This window comes from Mus pahari, chromosome 5 (assembly GCF_900095145.1).
Source record: "Mus pahari chromosome 5, PAHARI_EIJ_v1.1, whole genome shotgun sequence".
NCBI lineage: Eukaryota > Metazoa > Chordata > Mammalia > Rodentia > Muridae > Mus > Mus pahari.
In genome coordinates, this window is record NC_034594.1 from 30,707,549 (window position 1) to 30,731,033 (window position 23,485).

Consider the following 23,485-nt stretch of genomic DNA (forward strand, 5'->3'; position numbering starts at 1 on the left):
TTTTGTCTCCTCTTGTATCCCACAGTGTCTCTTCTGTATATGTGATTAACTGGGTCCTGTTTTCTTGGTGGAGTCTGTGGCTTGTAGAATTGTGATTTTAACTCAGTCTAGACAATTATACACTAAGCATATTTTAGATACCAACACTAGGCCAGGGCCCTAATGAAAAGATCTGTGCTCGTGTGTCTGGCACTAAATTGCAAAGATAAGTGGCCACGCATGTTGAGGATTAAGTTACTGTGTGTAGAGAAGGTGAAAGAGGGAACAGCCTGAAACAGTAAGTAGCCTCAGAAAGGAATCATTCCAGAAGACAAAGAATGACTGGGCCAGGCAAGTTAGCAATCATCTGCAATCCACAGATGAGTCAGTATTAGGGTGATGGCTATAAAATCAAACCTAGGATCCCCTGCGGCTTCTTCATACATGGGATGATGGTTATGTGTTAGGCCCTGTGCTGGGAATTGGAGACGGCAGATGAATGCTCAGTCCATTTAATAGAGGCTTCAGCAGAGAAGCATCAGCAAAGGTGACAAGGGACTCAGAAGAGCAGGATGGACCGAATAAACAGAAACTGTTGGTGGTGTCACTATAAAGAAAGGAAATGACGCATTTTAAAGATCGTAGGTACACCTGTGGTATCCTGAGGCCACACATCCACAGCTAGAAAGTGAATCTTCAAATCTGCAAGGTCTATTAAGGATATGGCAATGTCGTTTTTTTTTTTTTTTTTTTTAGAGGCAACTAGTGAGAATTTCAGAAGAGAAGCAGGCTTTGGCTTATTGGATACTAAATCAGTGAAGGTACAGAGGTCAACAGGTGAAGGAGAATGGGGGTCCACTGCTAGTTGGACTCTTGAGTAGTTGAAAAGGACTTAGAAGCCTCTTGTCACAAGCCCTCAGAAATCTATGGACATCTTTCTACCATTGCTGTCTCAGTCTAGCACCAGAACCTCTGTGAAGCCCTTCACCACTATCCCCCAGACATAACTCTGAGCCCTCGGGGATCTCACAGTGTCTACTTTACACCTACGTGGCCTGGCACTGATGACACTGTGTTATGGATAGCACAACTCCTCCTGTTGTGATCTCTGAGGCCAGCTGGGATCACAGTAACCGATACCAAGTTAATGCCCAAAATCGCTTACGGGTCCTCACTAAACAAAGTAAGATCTGTAGCAGTGCAAATGTATGTTCCCAGGTGGAGGAAAAAGATGGCAATAAGAGTTGCAGACCCACAAAGACCTCCAACAAGAGGCCTCATGTGACCCTGTGAGGGAGCCTTTTTTGAACCCCACTCTCTGCTTATATGTATGTGCCTGTATATGTGTGTCTTTGTGTGTTAACGTGTAGATGTGTAGCTGTGTGGGTGTGTGTTAATCCTTACCCTTCACCTGGTTTAAAGCAGGGTACCTTATGATTTACCATTGCATAATGTCAGGGAATTAGCTTCTAGGAGTTCTCCCTTCTCTGCCTCCTATCTTTCCATTGGCTCCCCAAGATATAAATGTGTGCTACAGTAGACACCTTAAGATGGGTTCTGGGGATCCAAACTCAAGCCCACTTTACTCACCCAGGCACACCCAATCCTATCCTGACTTTTCTTACTTTGTTGTTGTTTTGTTTTGTTTTTCAAAGCAGGGTTTCTTTACCACTTCTTACTTGTTAAAGCCTAATATTTAAGGGGGGAGGAGAGGAAGCCTCAAGCAAAATGTTCAAGCATTTTTACTTAAACTTCTTCATCCCAAGGATTTGGGAATAACTCCTCACAACTATTCCTGGCTGACAGCGCAGCCACATCCTCATTCCAGACTCACTTCAGAGCAATCAGATCTCACCGGTAAAACTGCAGGAAGTTAATGACGAATGGCTGGGTTGAGCTTGCAAACTAAAATGCCACCATGTGTTCTCGTGCACAGCACTACAGCGGGCAAACACCAAAAGAAGAAACAGAGGAAAGACAGATTTGAGTCTTTCATGTGATAAACACTGGTTGAAAGTCATTTTGTGAAGATGTAATTTCAATCTTAAGCAGTTCTTTACAGAAACATTACCTTATTTCACTGGAATCTCACCTCTCTCTCTCTCTCTCTCCTTTACAAACTTTGTTTAAACTTTAGAAATACAGATAGCTCAAAGTCAGTGCAAACAAAAAAAACATGTACCAAGATTAGTAACTTAGCATAAAAACATCAAAAATTAACATTTTTTTCTTGTGAATTATTAAATCTTTGGAGCATTTCAGAAGTAATCTACCTCTTTTCATCCCTGGGTGGATTTAACAAATATAAGCATCCAGCATTTTTCTTCTGATTTTTGTTTGTTTGTTTGTTCTATTATTGTTGAGATCGAGTCTCACTATGGATCCCTGACTATCCTAGAATCTGTTAAGTAGACCAGCATGGCCTGCGGCTCGCAGAGATCTACCTGCCTCTGCCCACTCTAAGATTAATGGGATGTGCCACTATGCCCTCCTTGATGTTCTTGAAGAAATAGAGCATTATAAATAAAACTCAGGCATTGTCTTAACCATGTTTCCTACCTCTTCTTTGCAGACTTAAAGTGTAGTGCCCTATGAATATTTTAATGGGTTTTTTATTAATCATGTGATAAAATTTATGGTCACATGTTATAATGTATTGAATATTATTTTATAGTTTATTTACTTATTTGATATTTATGAATGTTTTCCTCCATGCATATCTGTTTATCTGGTGCATGGTTGGTGTCCAAGGAGACCAGAGGAAGAAATCACATCACCTAGGACAGGTGTTATAGAAAGTTGTGAGCAGACGTGAGGGTTTTGGTAATCAAGCTTAGGTCCACTGGAAGAGGAGCCAGAACTCTTAACCTCTGAGCCACCTCTGCACCCCTAAATATTATTTTGAAAGAAAATTGCATAACATTGACCTGCAAATTCATAAGGGAAAGTTGAAGCGTGGGGTGATCATAAAAGAAAACCAGTTGGTATGAGCTCTGATTGTGCAATTAGCTAAAGCCAGCATAATTTAATCAGCGCTCAATTACATAAGCATGAGCTTTGTGACTATAGGAAAACAACTGGTACAAAAACACTATCATCAGTTGCTCATTGATTCCATGAGGACTCACAACAAGGAGATACCAGTGTTACCTGGCATTTCTATCTTGGACGTTTTTCGGTAGATATTCGTACTGAGTCGTTCATTTTGCACACACATGCTTGCAGCACACCCACACACACACACACTCACTGCTTATCTCTCTGATCTTACTCATAGCTAAGGAATAATGAAAACTTAACTATGCCTTCCTGCTAGTTTATTTCTGTTTTTGCTTAAGTGCTGGAGATGGAGCCCACCAGTATCTTACACATTGAAAACAAGTATCTTACCACTCAACCACTGCCGCAGCCCCCTTTTACTTTTACTTTGAATCAGGGTTCTCAATATGTCATTTGAGCCCTGTATATGGATCAGACAGGTCTTGAGCTCATAATTTTAGAGTCTCAGTCTCCTGAGACTGCAGCAACAGGTTTATATGTCAGCTATAACCAGATCTAGTGTCACAAGTTTATAATCTAAAAGCGTACATATGTCAGAGCTAGAGAAATGGCTTGGCCATCAAGAGCACAGGTTGTGTTTCCAGAGGACCTGGGTTTGATATCCAGAACCTGCATGGCAGTTTACAACTGCCTAGAAATCCAGTTCCAGGTGATTGAAGGCCCTCTTCTGGCCCCACAAGCACTAGGTACATATGAGGTGCACAGACAGACATGCAGGAAAGCACTCAAACAAATAAAATAAATAAAATTTAAAAATAAAATTAAAGCAAATAAATCCTAAAATAAAAAACTAGATGTGCCATCAGATAAGACTACATTATTTTTCCTCTGAAGAAGATGGGCATGGATCTTTTTATAAAGAAAGAAATAGAAATTAACCAGACAAGTAGAAACTTGCTTGAACAATGTAATGGACAAAATTTTCAAACTAACTTCTTTAGCAAAATGTAGAACTATAATTCATGTCCTGTTTCTTGTCTTTCATGGATAAAATCCAAAGGCAGGAGATGAAAAATGTAGTTTCCTGGAAATCTCAGCTGTGATGAAACCCATGTACATGTGTTCCTTTTAACCTTTTCTTGGATGAAAGCGTGCCAGAGCGCCAGCTTCAAATCCAAACAGGAAACACAATACCAGCTAAAGTGAGAGGGGAACCCCAGAACTCTGTCTAAAGATGTCACTCAATGTGTGTTTAAAGATGTCACTCAATGTGATCGACAAAAGGGGAAAAGTTGAGATTTTGTCCATGACAAGATTAATATATAATGTAATTTTTAATAATCCAAATTTCATTTATTCTGCCTCTGTGCACATAAAGACCATCCAAGCAAAGCAACCACTCTTCTGGCCATCACAGTTCTTGGATATGACCCCTACAGGCAGAGCAGCTATACCTCTGGTGATCACAGTCTTTGGGTATGGCCTGTACAGGCAGAGCTGCCACACTTCTGGTGATCACAGTCCTTGGGTATGACCTGTACAGGCAGAGCAACCACACCTCTGGTGACCGCAACCACTGCTTGTCACTGGCATGTTTTCAGGCTTGATGACAAACAGCATGCACATGATGCTAATGAAGAGCTTTGCTTCAAAATATTTTTAAAGATGTACAAGAGGAAGAGGAATTGTTTACTTTATTTTAAGATGTAAATGCAGCTGCTTCGAAAGAGGAAAAATAATAATCAAGAAAAAAAGGGGGGGAGCAACTGTGATCCATGACAATGGTTCTATCTCATGGGTGGAGGGAGGGTGTGAGAGTGCTTCCTGCTGCAGGACTGACCCTCCTTTGACCACTAAAACACTGTCATTAGTTAAGTGTCCATTCCCTGGATTGGGTTTTATTTTAATTCTGAGAGCCATGCTGTGTATACAAAGAATGATTCTTCTGTGGTTATGGTGGTTTTCCTGGTGTCACTGTTGAATAGAACTTGGTTTGTCCCTGTCACCACAGTAAAAATATAAGAAAGGAAAGCCTTCTTGTATCACATGCTCAGCTCCTCCCTGAGTCTGCCTGTCTATCTGGAATTTGAATTTTGATCACAATGTGGGAATATAAAGAAAGCAAGGAAAAGTAGATCAGGAGGGACATTGTGGTCATATTTGTTCCCTAATAGTCCACTCTGCTGTGCCTTAAGTAGCAACCCTCTAAGCCTATTGATTCTTCCCTTTCTTCTATATAACAAATGTATCACTGTCCAGCTTTGTGTCCTTGCCCCTCTATACCACAGTGCCTTGTAGTAAGTGGCTCTGACTCCTAGTCTATTGTAGTGTAGCTAACATTATCCTTTGCAACTACAGCTTTGAGCATACTGCCCTTCTCCTCACCCTGAGCTCAGAAAGCTTTCAGGATTCACCCTTGCCCAAAAGATGAAGGCCACTCCTTGGATTGGAATTGAGCTCCCTTTCAATCTACCTGGACAGCTGTGATTCCCTTTCAATGGAAAGAGCGCATTCGAATCAGACAGATCTAGCCATAGTCCTCCTGGGACTTGAGGCTGTCACTCTGTAAATCTTTCCCCCATGTCTCTGCCCACCGCTTGTCCCCATCTAAATACTATCCATGTCTTTCTAGACATTTCACTTTCCTCCTCTTCCTCCTCATCTTGTGAGTCCAGAGAATCAGAAGGAGAATAAAACAAGGACCCATGCACAAGGAAATGTGCTAGCCACTTCCACTCCCTATCCTTTCTCACTAGCTGGTGTTGGTTTACTTGGTGAACCAATTCTGCTGAATGTCCCATGGTGCTTTGAACCAAGACATTTTGTCACCTATCTCTGCCACCTAACATCACCCCACAGAATAGTGTGTCACTAAATGTCATGTATTAAAAGCATTACTAAACTCATTAGGATATGATATAAGTGAAAAGAAAAGATGTGCAGAACCAGCTGTAACTAAGATGTCTCAGTGGGTGATCCGTGCTATCCTAGACTGGAAGGCTGAAACTCTGGCTCCAAGTACTACCTGGAGAACCCCACCCAATCCCTCTGCTTCTGAGTGGCTCAAGTTGAATCTTACTTAGGGATATACCCTGGTTAAGGAAAAGAGTATTTCATCTAATCAGAACTCCAAGGGAATCACCCATAGTGTTTGATCCAGTTCCCTGGGTCTCATACCAGAACAGCCAAGAACCTCTGGGTTTCAGCCCAGTCTCCTTGGCTTCTGAACTATTCTACAAAACATTCATCTGCATCCTGGTTAGACAGGAAAAGTGAATGGTGACCAACACTTGTTGCAATATTAGAAATTTACAGAATCTTTGTTAATCTATGAATTACTCCATTTAGTCCCTATAATGCTACATTCACTCCATTTTCACAGGTGCATATTCTAAGACTTGAAGAGGTTCAATACTTAGTGTAGTGCCACACTGCTAGTCCATAATCAAGCCTAGGTCATACGTAGGCCTGATACCAAACCCCAATTTTGCATCACAGGCTCTACCCAACTTTAGTACGTTGAACAGACTGATGTGTGAGCACCCATCTTTTCCCAAGCAGAAATTCCTTCTAGTCAACAACAACATTATGTTTTGGAAAGCTCTGGCAGCACCTATTAGAAGGATTTTTTTTCAGCTCAGTTTCCTATTGATTATATTCTTGGCTCTTATTCAGTCAATGAGTCTCAATATTCCAAGATCTTCCCTGTAGTAGGTCAACTTCTAAGATTCCTTATTTCCTTACAAAGTTTTCAACATTAATAGCAAATAAGCCATTTCCATGTATAGTGTATGTCTCACCATGAGAGAGACAGAGAAAGAGAGAGAGACAGAGGGCTATGGCTCAGTAATAAAGAGGACTGGCTGCTCTTACAGAGGACCTAGGTTCAAGCCCTAGTACCCACATGGCAGGTCACAACTGTCTCTAATTCTAGACCTAGGAGACACATTGCCCTTTTCTGTGGTCTCAGTTCATATCAAGCATGTGTGTGGTGCACAGACATACATTCAGACAAAACACACAATCCTATGTTAATTTTTAAAATTAAAACATGCCTTCTCATCCTTGTAAAATCCTAGTGCATCCTGAATAATATTCATGGAGCTGGATATTGCTCCTAGGTTTTAAACTGAAAGAGTTGCCATGACCATAAAAATACCTCACATGAGTGACAATATGAGACCAACCAGCTTTACTCTCAGTTGACATTTTTCTGCCCTTTATATATAAAGCTTAATTTTCTAGGACATTTTCACATTTTCTTCCTCATTTTTTGCCTTCACAATTCAGAATCATTCCTGCACTGAAGTTTCTTTACAGATAAAAATACTCATAATCAAGTTCCATCAAAAGGAAAAATGAGAGCTAATGAGTAAATGGGTTTAAAGTATCACAAGAGTCTGGAATGAGAGGTGCATGCTGTTTTACTGTTATTAATGTAATGCAGCCATCCATCACAGCAAACACAGACAGAGGCCTCGTTTACTGGCCTGGCCGGAGTGGGTCTGTCTCATAGCCCCAGAGACAGACAGGCTCAAGGGAAACCAATGACAAGGCCCAAAACAGCCCAGAAAGGCAGCCCCTGGGCTGCTAGGCAACTGGGTGCTTTCAAATGGATTAGGAACGTTAGACAGTCAGAATATGGCATGGACACTGAGCCAAGGACCTTGAGAAAGGAATGTGTCACCATGTTTAATAGATGAAACAAAATCTAGTGAAATTAGAAGGCGACCGCAAACCAGACGCATGAATAAGTAATCTGTGAGCTGGCAGGGCTTGCTTCCTCACACTTAGGAGATGGCAGGCATTCCTGAACACGTGGGAAAAAAGCATTTAACTCACTGTAGACCATCCTCACAATGGTCATTTCAGTGAGGCAGGGAACTAAATTAATGTCAAACTTCCCAAGTATCCATGAGCCAATTATACCCGTATGTCGGTCGTCGTAGGTACCACCACTCAGTCCCTATACATACTTTAGGCTTTTTACAGCATCCTGGATCCTTTTGCAGTTATTTCTTTCCTTCCCTGTGGTTCAGGGAGCTAAGGTTTTCAGTCAGTGTTAACTGTATCTGAAGCAGTTGTAGGGAGTGGGGGTGGGGGTGGGGGTCATTTCACATAGAGACCCTGAAATTATTATTTTCAAGTATGGCTGATTCTTTGTCTTTGTAGCTGAGAAGAAAAGAGAACTATATAATCGCAGTGTCAAAATGTCAGAAGACTGAGATACACAGGAAAAAAAAGGAAGAGAAGGAAAGAAAGCAAAACAAAACCATACCCTGAAAGGCACGTGTGCTGTGCTCAGCCCTCCAAACCCGGGCCTTGCATGTAATGCTTGTGGCATGCTGTAATTAACTAGTTACTCCTCTCAGAATGAATAATAACGCAATTATTTGCCAAAAGCAGGGAAGAGGGATAGTTTCTGTTTTTAAAAATGAATGCCTTTCATTTCTGTATAAGAAAAAAAAAAATACTGGGTTCATTTGCATATTCTGCTAAAGCCACTGACCCGCATCTTCACTATTACCTTGTATGGTAATTCTGCCACCTTCTTACCAGAGCCTTATATATTTTTCAGTGGTCTGAATTAGCAATAAACTGTCAAACTGCTACCATGTTCACATTCTATCAGTACCTAGAACTATACCCAGATATCACAAAATGTAAGCAGTGACTGGCTGGTGAAAGCATCTCCTCTCGCAAGCAGGATATCTATGTCACTGTGGTCATCAAGGATTAGTATTGTGTTTTCTTCAGCTGTCAACAGAGAAATGAGGAGGCCGAGAACCTGGGTTTTTACGGCCCCTTCTCCATGACTCAGGAGTCAAACAGCATGATTTGGTACCGCAGCACTGATTTATCACTAGCTTTCCTTTCCAAGTTCTGTCAATAAAAACTTTCAAAACAGAGGTATCAGAGACAAAAGAGACCAGATCCAGGAGCGAGCAGTAAAACTGAGACTGTGTGAGCCTAGAAACAGACGTTTTGTGACAGAACAACGGGAGAGTAAGGAATAGTTTTTTGTATTGAGTTGGGACAGCCCATTAAGCATAAGACCTCGGTGTTTTGTGTTGCTTGTGTTACTAGCCAACAGGTTCTTTTGCTGGTTATACTGGTTCCTTCCATGTAGCAAACTGGTGTCTGAGTGACTGTGCAACCATCCCCACATTCCTTAACTCTTCACCCTCTCTGGTCCCATTTCCTCTCCAGTTCCCAGGCATTTTAATTGAGGACATCTCTAATGTTTTTCTCATCAGTGTTGGTGTTGAGACACACTAACTGTATGCTTGAATTCCTTCCAAGTGCATCTCTGCAATTCATTCAACAAGGGCCTTTCAATTGAAGATTTGCTCTAATGCACTGTGCTAAATATCAGAAATTCAAAGATAAATGGGATACCTTGATCCTGAAAAGGTTAAAGAAGAGCATAAATATAAAATAAAAAACAAAGAATATTATTTATTCGAGGCAGTGCATGCTACTGTGAGGTAGATGAGCCTCCTAGAAACAGACTCATCATTGCTAAGAAGGAAAGCAATATTACCCCAGGAAGCAGAAATTCTGGTAAGGTTGCTAAAGCATGCAACTTTACACACACACACACACACACACACACACACACACACACACACATGCACATTTGAGTTTATTTCAGTGATTTGTATGCTTTGATATGGTTGAGTAACTATTTAACTGTTTATGTTTAAATTTAGCCAAGTTTATTCATAGCTTTAAGTGGTAAGATTAACGCAATACTCATTAGATTAGTAATTCATTCTAATAGCACCAACTCACAGTTTCACAAAAGTATCCCTCAACAAAGTGTGCCAATGTTGCAAAGAGTTTTGATCATGTGTTTGGTAAGACAAAGATTAAGAATCAATATGAACTAAAAATATTGTAATAAATAACCCAGGAGTGGACACAGCATCGCTTTTTAAATCCGATTCATCCAAAGTATCCCTTCCATCAGTAATGATATGAATGTGCATCCATCTTGGTTTTCCTTGAACTTCAATTTGTGGAATGGTACAGTCTCTGGCGTCAGGCTGCCTAGATGGAAAATTATGTTCTGCTTACAAGCCGTACAGCTTCCTCAAGACTCAATTTTCTTACCTATTAGATGGAGATAGTAATGGTGGCTGCCCGTCTTTGCAAAGCATTAGGTAGTTACTTCATTCATTCCATTTGTTTATCAATTGTTGTTCAGTAACTACATAGTTACTGAAATTTGAGCATACCTAAAATACTGAATAAAATGAGGACAGCAAAGATAATTCAGTCATTAACAAAAAGAGACCATGACAAAAACTCAGACTAAGGTCTTAGATCCCGCCTATTGTTGTAATTCATAAAGCTAACAGGCTTAAATATATAAAATACTGTAAGTAATGGTTGTAGAGTCAGAGTTTATTGGTTTAATGGAAACATATACAGAGCAGGTCTTTGCAATCCATCCAGTTTTCTCTCTCCTTGTACCACATAGTTTCTGAGCCACGTTACCTTGTTTCTGAAGCTTCTTCTGTATATTTAAAAAACGGAAAGAAATGGGGAAGCAGATCATTTGGTAAAGTTCATCCCTCCCATGTTCCAAGCCCTTAATTCAGTCACCAATGCCACATAAAATGAAAGGTAAAGACAAGAGGATATCAGAAGTTTAAAGTCATGGCTATGCCATGAGTTCCATTCCAGCCTGGACTACACAAGACTCAGAGAGAGAGAGGGGGTGGGGGAGAAAGGAGAGAGAGAGGGGTAGGGAGTTAGGGAGGGAGGGAGGAAGGATAGTTCTTCATAGATTTCCAATTTGAGTCAGTCTTGAGATTAAGAAGATGGAACTTTAAGTGCCTGCTTGTGTATTGATATATGGTTGTATGGAGAGTAGTGAAGATTATGGAAAAAGACCAACACAGGTGCATGCTTTTATGAAGCTTGGATTCCGGAGATTTAGTGAAAACTACATCCCACTTTCACTGAAGGGAATCTGACCTCCTTTTGAGGCAAAAATGCAATGTTGACATAGGTACTTCTCCATAGCCATTCCCCAACACTGATGTATTTGAGGTCATAAGAAGCAAATCTCCAAGGAAGCTGGGACTGAGCAATGGCAAGTGCAGACCAAAGTCAAATGAGTCACATAGGGTGGGCTTGGGGACCGAGTCCTGGGAAAGAGCATCCTATCAAACACCCTGAAGAGCTGTCAGTGAGGTGCTGCAGCTCGGTGGAAATGCAAACTCTGGGCGAGCCAGCTCAGTCAGTGAGTCTCTTCCCCTGGCTGTCCTCATCTCATCGTTCAGTGTGATAGCAAGTGAAGTTCAGAAATTTTAATTACTTTAGTCCAGTTACAAACTGTTCATTCCTGAGCTTCTCTGTAACCTCCACTGCCATTTCTATAGGCTGATAAAGCAGTGGACCGTTCAGTCTGTTCTTCTGCTTGCATAAAAACTTTATAAAACTGGAAATTTCTGACCAGCAGTTCAAACCTAAACAACCTTTAAAATATCAGAACCTGTCTTTACACAGTGAGGCCAAGTGGGCCTCATCACTCTGTTTTTTTGTTTTTTTTTTTTAAGATTGGTGTTTTGGGTAAGCTTTGATAGTTGGGGCCACTACTTAAGGGCCATCATGAGAAACACACACCCTTGGTGGTCTCAGGCAGCTCCTGGTCTCAGTTGCTCAGATACCAAGAGGCAACAACACTGGACTCCTGTCCATCGTGGCAGAGAGAGAATGCCACCCTGGGCAGGGGTGGGGAGGGCAGGGAGGTTAAGGATTTAGACTCTTGTCACCTGTCCTCACTATTATTTATGAAATAGATGAATATAAAAGTGATCAAGTACTACTAGGGAAACTCTTCCATGTGCACAAAAAAATATACTTTTAAGCACACTAATGCATTTCCTGCCCATATTTTTTAGCAGAAGTGTAGGTACAGATGGTTTCAAGACTACATCCTGAAACTACCTAGTGTATAAAAGAGCCTTTGCTGGATTGCTTTGACCAATCATGATCCTCAGGCAGTGAATCTTCAGGTTCCAGAGTTACTACTTAAGGATTAAGTCTAGGCTTCTAGGTAGGACCTCAGCTTCCACAGGGCACAAGAATCTGCTTCTTAGTCTATGCTTCTAATGGTCTATGGGAAATCCTAATTTGCAGGTTGTGGTATAAAAGGAGAACAGGTAGGCCTCACATATCACATCTGTGTGTACCTGTCCTATACCTTATTAGCTTTTTGATTTTATGTATTGTCTAATATAGTGGTCTGTGTAATGGCTGCTGCAAAGTTTAAATGAAACAATGAATTTAACTGTCAGTATGCAGTGAGTAATTACTATTATCACTCTGTGTGTGTGTGTGTGTGTGTGTGTGTGTGTGTGTGTGCACATGTGCACATGTAGTAAATTCAGGAGTAAAATTGTGATTCACAACATAAAGAAAAACATATAGAGTAATGAATACAAATATGAATAAAAATAATTAAAATCTTAATTCTATACAAGTTTGCACACACCAAAAATGCAATATATTAATTATTTATATTATTTCAATGTGTATGAGTGTTTCTATGAATGTATGTATATGCAGCTATATGCACACAGCACCTGCTGAGCCCAGAAGAGGGTGTCAAGTTCCTTAAAGCTGGAGATATCCATTGTGAGCCACCGTGTGGGTGCTAGTTCCTCTGCAAGAGGAACAAATAACAAAGTAAATTATAAAACAGAGAATTAAGAGAAACTTGAAAAATAATTTTATAAAGTTTGCCTTACAGTGTTTAATTGTGCTCTCGATGATCTAATTCTCTTTAATTCACTAGATGTTTCTTTAGCCTATAGGAAAAAAACATGTTAAAGCCATAAGTGGCAACCAATTTGAATTTGTCACTTTATTGTGTAAAATAAGAGCTCAAAATAGAAGCTGTGTACCATGGGAAGGAACCTTGGGATGCGCAGAAAGAAACCTGAGAAGCCCGTGGGATTTCATGTAAATGCTGTTTATGGGTTGTGAGCATTTCTGAGAAGCTGCTACACCTTTCACTTCACTCTGGAAGGGGTATCTGACATCCGAAAGGTTAGGGACCACTAAAGGTTCCCATTTCCTGCTCCTCCTGCACACTCTCCTATGTGCTGGAGAAAAACCTCTTCTGATGGCATTCCAAATAGCGTATTTGATTGTGTTCTGTTTTACCGGCCCCTGGGAAATTTTTCTCAAGCTCTCCCCGTTTAGCCATCCAATGAAGAAAGTACAGGAATGCACTAGAGTCACATCTGAAGCCATTCTGCCACAGTACCCTATTTGTATTCTTCAAACATCCTTGTGGTGTTTATGCACGTTTATTTTTGATTCATTGCTGGGTCCTCTGGATTATTTACTACTAGGTCTGTGTTGCATTTCATCTCAGAAAGCTGGCAGACCTTCTCTGGAAAAGCCCAATTTGATTCTTCTGCATTTTGCCCAGCCAGCCCCTTCTCCCATTTGTATTTCAGCTACAGTGTGGTAGCATCACTATTGACATTCCATATATTATTTTGCTCTTCCTTTAGGTGTGTGTGCAACATTGACTGTTCTCAAACCAACTTCAATCCCCTCTGTGCTTCTGATGGGAAATCTTATGATAATGCATGTCAAATCAAAGAAGCATCATGTCAGAAACAGGAGAAAATTGAAGTCATGTCTCTGGGTCGATGTCAAGGTAATGTTCATAGCAAAATTTCATTTCAAAAAAATGTTTTTAGTCACTGTGCAGAAATGAAAAGAGAGGATAACTCGTTATTAGGCACCTATTTCATTTCCGAAAGACAGTTCTGATTCACAATGGATCGTGTAGTCAGCTGTAGAATTTGTGTTGATTATGGGTGTTTGAAGGCCCATCAGCAACAGTGCATGTCTTTTTCAATGTAATGGGGCTGTATTGTGACAGTGCCATGAACACAGGAACCAGTATTCAGAAGACAGCAGAAATTCTCCTGGCAAAAGCTAAAGAAAAAGTCTAGTCAAGAATTTTTGAATAGATTAGAAATCTTAGAATTAAAAGCAATTGCTCTTTTTATGTATTGATTCGATAGAAATATTTTAAGTACATCCTTAAAAGCTGAACAGGATAGAACATTCTGTTTTTGTTATTCAGAGGAAAAAATGGCTTAGGGAGCTTGGATTTGATTTTCTTTTATCATTGTATCTCAGTTATAGTTCTGAACCTTCTTGTCTCAAGCTTCAGAAAGCTAACATTGCTGTGTGACTCACATAGACATAAATGCACATTGAAAATCTGATTGTATAGAGTGCTCAAAACTATAAATGGATTGTTGTTGGTGCTGGTATTGTCGTTGTTGCTGCTGCTGTTGAGGAAGACAACAAACCTTAACTACCATAAAGAAATGAAGGTACTTTGGAAGAGCAAATTTGATAGATGTAGGAAATGGTTAACTGGGTTTTATTGTTAATTTTTTAACATAGATAACACAACTACAACCACTAAATCTGAAGATGGGCATTATGCAAGAACAGATTATGCAGGTATGTAAAATTCCCTACGACTAGAATGAAAGCCTGTTTGTGAGAGCCTTGTCCGCCACTGTTTACACCTTGAGTACCACTGTTCATTTACTGCTTGTCCTAACCTGAGCGTGCACTGCTCTTCCTTCTTCGTTCAAGCTTTCAGTGGGCAAGAAGGAATTTTTTTATTGAACTAAATAAGGCACACTTTTTTTTTTTGCCATAGTTAAAGCAATTGTCAAAGATGTCAGTAAGATATAATTAACTTGTTTTGACAGTGTAAATGGCACAAATGACAAAACATTTATCAAATTAATGGGCATCAATGGAAATTAATGCAAGGTTTGGCAGTATATTGTAATAAATGCAAATGTTCTTGTTTGAATTTTCATAAAAGTCAACAGTGGAAAGTTTTCTGATCTCTGACAAGATAGAAATAAAGAGAGTTGCAGGAGCTAACACAAGGCTACTATGAAGATGCAGAGTTGAAATTCATGCATAATTTAGTTTTTAAAGAAACTAACATGTCTCATTTATTTAGATTCTAGAATGCGGCTTCTCAGACATGCAAAGTTATAATAAGCTTTATGTGAAAGTATAAATCTTATTTAGCAACTATGGAACCTTCTTTGAGTAATAAAAATGCTAACTAATTTGACTCTTCTACAGTGAGAAAAAATTGATGGAATGCAATTGGCATATTATCAGATGACTATAATTTATGAGAATTTAAGGTAAAATTATAAAAATAAAATTATTGAGTTCTATAAAAGTATTCAATGAATATTTATTTATTTATTTATTTACACATTCATTTTTGCTGTATTGAGACAGGGTTTTTCTGTGTAACCCTGGCTCTTTTATAAACCACTATGTAGACCAGGCTGGCCTCAAACTTGTAGAGATCCATCTGTCTCTGCCTTGTGAGTGCTGGGATTAAAGACATGTGCCACCAAGTCCAGCTTCAAGGGATTTTTAAACACAACGTTTCATTTAGCTACTGAACACTTGTAACCAAATTTTATAACTAGTGTTCAAACCAAATCAAATGCTTCTTGTCATTCAAAATATATAATACCATTTTTTCTTCTGACTTCATTATTTTATTTTCCTTAATGATAATTATCATTATGTTTACACTTGAACAAAGCCCTGGTAATATTTTAATTACTTGCATGTATCAGAATGTGGACATAAGAGGAATTTAACTTTTGCATAGTTTGTCTTAACGTTTTCAGCATCTAGATAAGACTGACATATTCTAAATTCCTGAACCTGCCAGTTATACAATATATTAACTTTGGTTCTATTATATGTGTATATAACCATTCCCAAAACACCACTGAAGATATTAACAGATGCTTATTAAGAACAGACTAGTATTCAGTACATTTAGGGAGTGTTACCGTAAGCAACTGATCTTCTCCCAAGCTTTCCTCCCTTCTTTCCATTATACAGTCTTTACAAATATGCATGTTTTGTGTAAAAATCCTCTGTCAGAGAGTGGGCTCTGGGACTGGTTCCAACCCTTTACAAACACCAAAGTCTAAGGATACTAGAGTCTCTTTTAAACTGGACTGCTGTTTACATATTACCCATGTGCATCTTCTTCTATGTCTTAAATCGGATCTAGATAATTTATAATACTTAATACAATGTAAAGTCTATGTAAATATCTGTGGTATTGTATTGCTTAAGGAATGATGATTTTAAAAACTCTCTGTATACATTCTGGAAGATGCAAGTACTTCACACATATATTTTTGAATCTATGAATACAGAGCTCTCGGATATGACGGCCATTTTATTTTACCTTTTTTAAAATTTCTAATGTGTGAAATTCACACAAATGCATGCAGTATAATATCATGAGTCCTCATGTAATTATCTTAAAGAAAAATAGTTACATCAACTCATGGCTCTCTCTCTCTCTCTCTCTCTCTCTCTCTCTCTCTCTCTCTCTCTCTCTCTCTCTCTCTCTCTCTCTCTCTCTCTCTCTCTCTCTCTCTCTCTCTTTCCCTCTCCCCCCACCTATAATAGATCCAATAAAATGTCAAAAATCATAACTTAATTTTATGATACATCTCAAAAAACTTTTTAAAAATCTCATCACTATAACCATCTCTTAAATACTTCAAAGCTCTTATAGTATGCAAGATACATCAGAATCACTTGAAGAATAACACATTTTTGTAAAAGATTTTGCAGGACTAGTGCTCCCAAAATTGTACTCCACCAATATGTTGAGCCATAGACAAATTATTAAAAGTAATAAAATACAATAGTGACATATAATATCTGAGAGTGATTCTTTATGCTTTAAGATTTAAATAGAACCAAATAAAAATATTATATTTTATTATAAACAACTATCCTGATGGTATTATAAGCTACTTCTAGTCAATGCATTTACAATGACTTTATAATTCCTGTAAAAACTAATTCATATGGAAAAAATCTTCAAAACTATTGCATCTGTGACTCTCTTTGAACCATTCATGACAGGACTTATAAGACTCAAATCTTTCCCTGAGGATTTTTTCTCCAACAAGAAACCCCAGAGGTTCATTGGCATCCTGTGCAATGCCTGTGTGTGCACTCATCTGTAACAGGAAATACCAATACAGGGTCTGCCACCCTCATCTCCATTCACATTGCATAGCACAGTTCACCTTCAAAGAAAACAGTGGGTTGCATTTCTACCCCATATTTATTCAGATTTGATTGCAGGCAGTTAACCTCTGATGTTGATTACCACTATTTTTAGTTCACTTTGTTCTTTACTTTTTATTTTAAAGTATTTTTAACCATTCTTTTCTTTGAAAAGTTCATACATTTAAACACTACATTTTGACCATATCAACCACCATTGTGTCCCTCCACCTCTCTCAGTAACCTCTGCTTTGTCATCCTCCAAACTTCACATCCATCATTTGTTCTTGTTATTTTGACCCAGTGAGTCCAGCTGTTGACAGTTGCTGAGGAAGGGAGGGTAGCTCTGTCTGGCGGATGTGGGCTGGTTTTCCCATGCCCTGACTGATGGCCCCACACCTAAGCACATCTGAGCTACACAGATTGTTTTCCATCCTAATTGTATCTGCTTAGTGGACATAGAAAAGAACATTTCCCAGTGAAAGTGATCAGGTCACTCAGCATCCTACAGATTTCTCTAGTTTGACAACAGAAAGTCTTGTGAGATAAAAATTGTCATGATGAAGGGGCAACAGGCAGACTGCTCAGGAAAAAAGCACTTGCTGCTAACTCTAATGATCAGTGTTTGGTCCCCAGAACCCATCAGATGGCAGAAGAAACCAGCTCCTACATGTCTCCTCCAACTTCCATCTCCACACTGATACTGGGCGTGCACAAGCACACACTGAGACACTAAGTGCACACAAAGTAACGAAACAATTTCTAAAGTTATGTTTAAACTTGCATGTTTGCTAAATTCCAAATAAAATATAGAAGCAAAAATGTCCATTGAAACTTGCAACTCATAGTTAAACATGGACTGAATACTATGAAGTCCTCCCTGAAGTTACTTCAGCTTCACATGATTTTTATACATGGTTTTATTGAAACATATAATATTAGAAAATATTGAAATAATTGTGTTTCTCAACATTTCCTAGCATCCAGCGGGATTTTCATTTTCCCAAGTTTGGGACATAGACATGAAGATCTAAAAGAATCAAATGAAGAATCAATATGTTATTGTTCTGATAATTTATATTTCACATGTTATAAACTCTCCAAGGAGGGTAAACAGGAACTGTATGACTCACATACCTAGAAATCTGCTCTGTGCTCACAATTAATTTGATGTCACAGCAACTTCCCTTGTTAAACAAATGTCCACGGACGCTCCCACTGGAAGGAAATAGCAGTTGTAACTCACACTTTTCCAGATGTGGCATGAGTACTGTAAGCTTAGAAACTTTTACCATCCCCTTCCCTTTCAGTTTTCAGCCTACTTAAAACGCTGGTAACACTTGTTTCTAACTACAGTAGTGGCTTTCGTCTTTAAAGGAAGTCTGAATCTTAAAATAAATTTATTAAACCTCCTTTGTAATAACATCTAAAAGAAAGGCTTCAGTCAGGACCAACAGAGACTGGATTACAATTTTAATTTTAAAATAAATAAATAAATAAAAGAATACTATGTGAAACAAAAATAACATACGCAGAAAGCTAGAACCTGTCTCCCTTGTACAGAGACAGGAATCTCATAGGCACAAAATTGTAGTCCATACCAGAAAACTGAAAGAAAATTTTCCATCGTATTCCAAGCAGAATTACTATCTGTTTGGGCTGTCTGGAATCGCCTTCCTACCCTCTCTCTTTTAATGAGACCCAAGGCATTTTCTGACTCTTGATTCAAAGGCATTGCCTCTCTGTGTGCCAGGCCCAGTGATAAGTTCCTGCCATAGAAACAGAACAGACCAACTGATACCAGTCCATAAGCTTAGACTTAGGTCTCTTTTTTTCACTACAGAAAGAGCCCGAACCCACGGGTTTTCTAAGTCACAAAGCTAGGACTTCCTGGCTTTACCATATGATAATATGATAATAATAATCTTCCCTTGTGAACGCATAGATAAGATGGCACATTGTGTGTGTGTGTGTGTGTGTGTGTGTACCCTCACCAAGTCTTGCACTAAAAGGAAAGTGAATTTTAAAACTGTGCTTCTCTGTGTCCAATGTGTAACTATATATGCGTCTTCTGATGGGTTCCTCTCTGACTGAGAGGCTCATCAAGCCTTGGAAAACATAGACACTTTTTTTTTTTTTTTCAGTGAAAATGTACTTAATTTTATAGCTTGTTAAATGGTTAAAAAAAACATAAATTTCAACTATTTTAGTTTTTATCATCTAAAAGCTAAAATGTATTTTATTTTGTGGTATCTTACCTATATCAGTTTCCAAAAAGGATTTGTGGTGCTTTCATAATTAAACTACAGTCAATGAGGGTCTTTAAACAGACATTTAAAAAAAAAAAAAGCTGAACTGTTAGGGGAAAGAAAAATATCCTGAGCATGGCTATTATGGTTAAAGCACTTAGCCCTAAGCTTCTTTGCAACCAGTATAAGAAAGAAATTTTATTTCACAAACATCCAGGAAGTCCTGCTATGCAGCATTGCTGTCCCAGGCTCTACAGAAGGCAGCGCAGAAGCCTCAGTCACTGTGAAAGCAACCTGGGTCTTCATTGTCTGGAAAAAAATGAATAAAAATCATTTCAGAGACCAGAAAGAAAGTTAACTTTGCTAAATTATATGTGAAATATTTAGCACAGATCTTTTTATGAACCATAACTGGGAAACATAAATGGCTAGAAGCTTCAACCATGATATTTATAAAATATCCCAAAAAAACTTTCTGTATAGCTGAGGATTTTTGAATATTTTTTTATAAAATTCTCACGCACAAAAAGTAAGATGTGTATATCTCAATGATACAGTGTTTGAGACTGACTGAAGTAATGAGTTCCATTCATGAATATTCCAAAATTGGGAGGGATTAATAGCACAGGAAAATGGTAGGAGAACTTATAAGGAAAGCAGATCTAGTTTATTATCCCTGAGTGAGCAGGATAAAGACCTGTGACCTGTGTAACAGGACAGGCAGAACCTGAGTTGGACAGACAGTGCTCAGTGACACTGTGTATGTGGCTGGAGAAAGTCCTCTGGTTTTCATGTTGGTCAATGAGAAAGAAAAGTCCCAGGCTCTCTGTGCCTTCAGAAAAGCCAGAGCCTTTCTCCTCTGGTTCTCGTACCAAACGGAGTCTACCTATCTCCCTGAGAGTTGCTTTGTGGTAAGTCACCATCTCTTGTCACTTTAGTAAGTCTTAAGTTTTAGGAAACATTTCTTTTAGAGATGTACTTCTCTTTAAACAATAATTGAGATATTATTCACAAGTCTGAAATGTGGAAGAAAGAATCCAGACTTACAAACCAAATCCTCTCTATCCTATTAGTATCCCGTCAACCCATTTTCCCCACAAAGAAGAAACTGACAACCTAAAAGGGTATCAACGTAGTCTAAGTGAATTGCCAAATAACTTGTTCTTTGTGGAAGCCCTTCCAAATGACAAAGCCTTTCCGCACATGTTGTCTCCTTCTTCGGTCTTCACAACAGAAATGTGAAGAGGTATTAGGAGCATCTGACAGGTGAGAAATGGAAGTTCAAAGAGATTAACTGAAAGAGATTGCGTGGCAGAGCTGAGGTTCAAGACAGCACTGCTAATTGCAGAAGCCCACAAGTGTGAGCAGCAAGGGACCCCAGAAAAGTTTAACTGCCTAAAACTCTGGGGCTAGGGAATGGGCACTACACCCTGAACTTAACCCTTTGAGAGCTTCAAATTCAAGAATGTTTTGCTGTCCTGTTGAGGTTGCTATGAAATCATCTGAAGTACTTTATAATCTGTCCATATACCCTCACCATCCCTAAATGCTATTTCATTTGAATTTAAAATCTCCGTCCCGCCCCCCCAAGCTGGGGCGGGGCAAAGACTCAGCAAAGTGTTCACATTGCAAGTTTGAGGACATGTGGTTGATCCTCAGAAACTGTATAAACAAGAGTAGACGTGCAATAGTAATCTCAGCTCTGGGGAAGCATAGATGGAAGGATTCCTAAGGCTCACTGGCCAAGCAACCGGCCTAGCCCTACTTGCTAAGTCCAGCGAGAGACCCTGTCTCTCAAAAACAAGGTGACCAGCATCTTAGGAGCCACAGAAGTTGTCCTTCGACCTCCACATGCCTGCACACACTAATATGTATGCACACATAAATATACATACATAGGCACAAATGGATATGCACATGTGCACAAACACATGCACACAGTCACATACACATTCAACTCTTCTATTTTTTTCCTGTTTCTTTGCACAGCAGAGAATCCTGAGTAGTGCTACCAGTAAATCTCCCATTAATCTAAAAAAAAAAAAAAAAAAAATTAATTCCCGGCTTCTCTGCGATAATTTGAAGTTTACAAAGATTCATTCACATTACCCCATTTGTTTTAATGTCAGCCCATAAAACAAGGTTACACATGCTAGGAATAATACCCAGGAGGCTCAAAAAGCTATAAATGGCTGGCCTGGAACTGGCCACAGGGCTTTAATTTTGTCCACCTACCTGTGCAAATGGGGCAGTTACTTGATTTGTTAAATATTTGCCTTCATGGCTTCTCTCCTCCAGGTATACAGTCAGGAATATCAAGTGGTTTCATATCGTATTTGTAACATGAATTAATTCAGTCATGTGGCAAAAAATCTACATTTAAAATGGAAGCTTTTTTCCATTTGTTCATGAACACAAGGAGCACTTTGCTGGAAAACATGTTATATCTGGGCCAATAATCTGATCTGTAGGGAATAAATAGCAGAAAACGTAGGCAGCAGCTTGTAGCACAAATATTGGTATCAGCACCGAAACAAATAAAAACGTTTGCCCAGGTTATTACTGTGACACTAGACTCTCCTGGAATATTTAAGCTCAGGAAATGAAGTTAGATGTCAAGATTTCTGAGGGGGAAAAGAGTGTCTCAATTCAAGTATATTCCCCTCTAGGAGTTAGAGTAGGACTGCTGCAAGTCTCTAAAAGCCTGTGAACTATCACAATTCTCCTGCTTTCTTGAGCTCTATGCTTTCGTTATTTCTTCCCAAAATTCATGTAGCCAGTCACCTGTAATCTTATGCTATGTTCATGGCTATAGATAAAGAAGCAGTATTTGCAATACAGATGAAAACTTGGGCTGAAAAGTTGCCTTGGGTCCTAAGAGACACTGTGGGAAACTGTGTTTATGCCCCAGTTCGTAAATGCATTCTGCACTATTTATGTGCACCATTTATGTGCACTTTCCCTGTGTGCAGTGCCCATTTCTGAATCAGTTTTCCCACCTGAAGGTGTTACCTCTCCATCGACCTTTCTCTTCCATGAATGTAGGGCGGCTGTGTTGCCAGTGTTCGCTGCAAAATCAAAGAGAACTGAGTTTGTGCATTGGTCGTATTGTGCTCGGCTGTTAAACTTGAGCTGACTCTGACTTTTCTGATTCTGATTGTCTGTGCAATGGACATGGTGGAAATGATACGTTTCCATCATACCCAAACTCCAAACATGGGAATTTTGAGTTGAAAGACATTATGTAAGCTTCTAACCAGAAACTAATGAGATAGCTAGTCTTAGTGTTTTGTTTCAGACTGAAAGTGAAAATAAATTGATTTTTATGGCCCGTTTTACACAGTATGGCCTGTGTCTGAGGTTTAAGTGCAAATTTACCCTCTATGAACTTAAGCACAGTAGGTTTGCATAACCATTCCTGTTCAAGTCATTCAACAACTGTTGCAAAAGCCTTTGGCCAACTTTTCAACTAACAAGTATTAAAATAATATTTCTCAATCACTTATGTCTACACTGTTAGTACAATAATATATTTAAATTTCACACAGCCATTTTTTTCTGTTTTTTATACTTCAATAATTTAATATGATCACATGATCATTATGACCTTAGATGTATATAACAGGTTTATAAGATGATATAAACATGAAAGAAACGAAAATTATGATGTCAATTTGACTGTAAAAATTAGTTGTTTATAACTCAAGGTATTTGTTTAAAAGGCCTGTGCATCTATTAATTTAAAAAAAATAACATGGAATGGGTGACCAAGAAAAAAATTACAAGAACATAGTATATAGTATATAGTATATAGTATATATTTCTGTTGATGTAAAACATTGTTCACAAAGATATGTCAGTGCTCACATGTGAGGACTAGCACATGTGTACACATCCTTAAGTAGAAATAAATGTTTTCAGCAAGATGATCATGAAGAAAAGACAGCCCTATCTAGCACTGGCAACAAAGCAGAAAGATATGTCTGAGCTCAAATGTCCTCCTATTGCCAGTGGTCCTCCTATTGTCAGTGGTCCTCCTGTTGCCAGTAGTCCTCCTATTGCCAGTGGTCCTCCTATTGTCAGTGGTCCTCCTATTGCCAGTGGTCCTCCTATTG

At 39.0% G+C, this 23,485-nt stretch overlaps 1 protein-coding gene across 1 annotated transcript in view; it reads left to right on the forward strand.

Moving 5' to 3' along the window:
- The window catches only part of Tmeff2 (transmembrane protein with EGF like and two follistatin like domains 2), a 255,992-nt gene that overhangs the window by 189,448 nt on the left and 43,059 nt on the right, over positions 1 to 23,485 (forward strand). Inside the window, exons 6-7 of the mRNA XM_021197527.1 lie at positions 13,518 to 13,666; positions 14,431 to 14,490. Coding sequence (XP_021053186.1) covers positions 13,518 to 13,666; positions 14,431 to 14,490 — 209 coding nt within the window. The remainder of the gene's footprint in view (positions 1 to 13,517; positions 13,667 to 14,430; positions 14,491 to 23,485) is intronic.